At 47.9% G+C, this 428-nt stretch overlaps 1 protein-coding gene across 1 annotated transcript in view; it reads left to right on the top strand.

Annotated features, from left to right (window-relative positions):
* The window catches only part of LOC106510749 (glycine receptor subunit alpha-3), a gene marked incomplete at its 5' end in the record, with an annotated part of 23,890 nt that overhangs the window by 19,403 nt on the left and 4,059 nt on the right, over positions 1-428 (top strand). Inside the window, 1 exon segment of the mRNA XM_013999462.1 lies at positions 273-410. Within this exon segment, the coding sequence (XP_013854916.1) occupies positions 273-410 (138 nt within the window).

Here is a 428-nt window from a genome sequence, read left to right as displayed (position 1 = left end):
TGTGTGTGTGTGTGTGTGTGTTTGTGTGTGTGTGTGTGTGTGTGTGTGTTTGTGTGTGTGTGTGTGTGTGTGTGTGTTTGTGTGTCAGGTGTTTATTGATGGGAGATAAAATGAAGCTCAGCAGAATTTGTCTCACAGAATCAGTAGAAGAACACAGAACAGAACCAGATCCAGCTGATGGTTCTGGTCAGATGTTTAGCAGCAGTAATAACAGGCTGAGGGGTTCTGGTTCTGGTTCTGGTTCTGGTTCTGATCAGATGTTCTTCTTTCAGTCGGCTACACCATGAACGACCTGATCTTTGAGTGGCAGAAGAACGGATCGGTCCAGGTGGCCGACGGCCTGACTCTGCCTCAGTTCATCCTGAAGGAGGAGTCTGACCTCAGATACTGCACCAAGCACTACAACACAGGTACACACACACACACAC

Source organism: Austrofundulus limnaeus, unplaced genomic scaffold (assembly GCF_001266775.1).
Source record: "Austrofundulus limnaeus strain Quisiro unplaced genomic scaffold, Austrofundulus_limnaeus-1.0 Scaffold2301, whole genome shotgun sequence".
In the NCBI taxonomy this organism is placed as follows: domain Eukaryota; kingdom Metazoa; phylum Chordata; class Actinopteri; order Cyprinodontiformes; family Rivulidae; genus Austrofundulus; species Austrofundulus limnaeus.
This window is presented reverse-complemented; position numbering and strand designations above follow the sequence as displayed.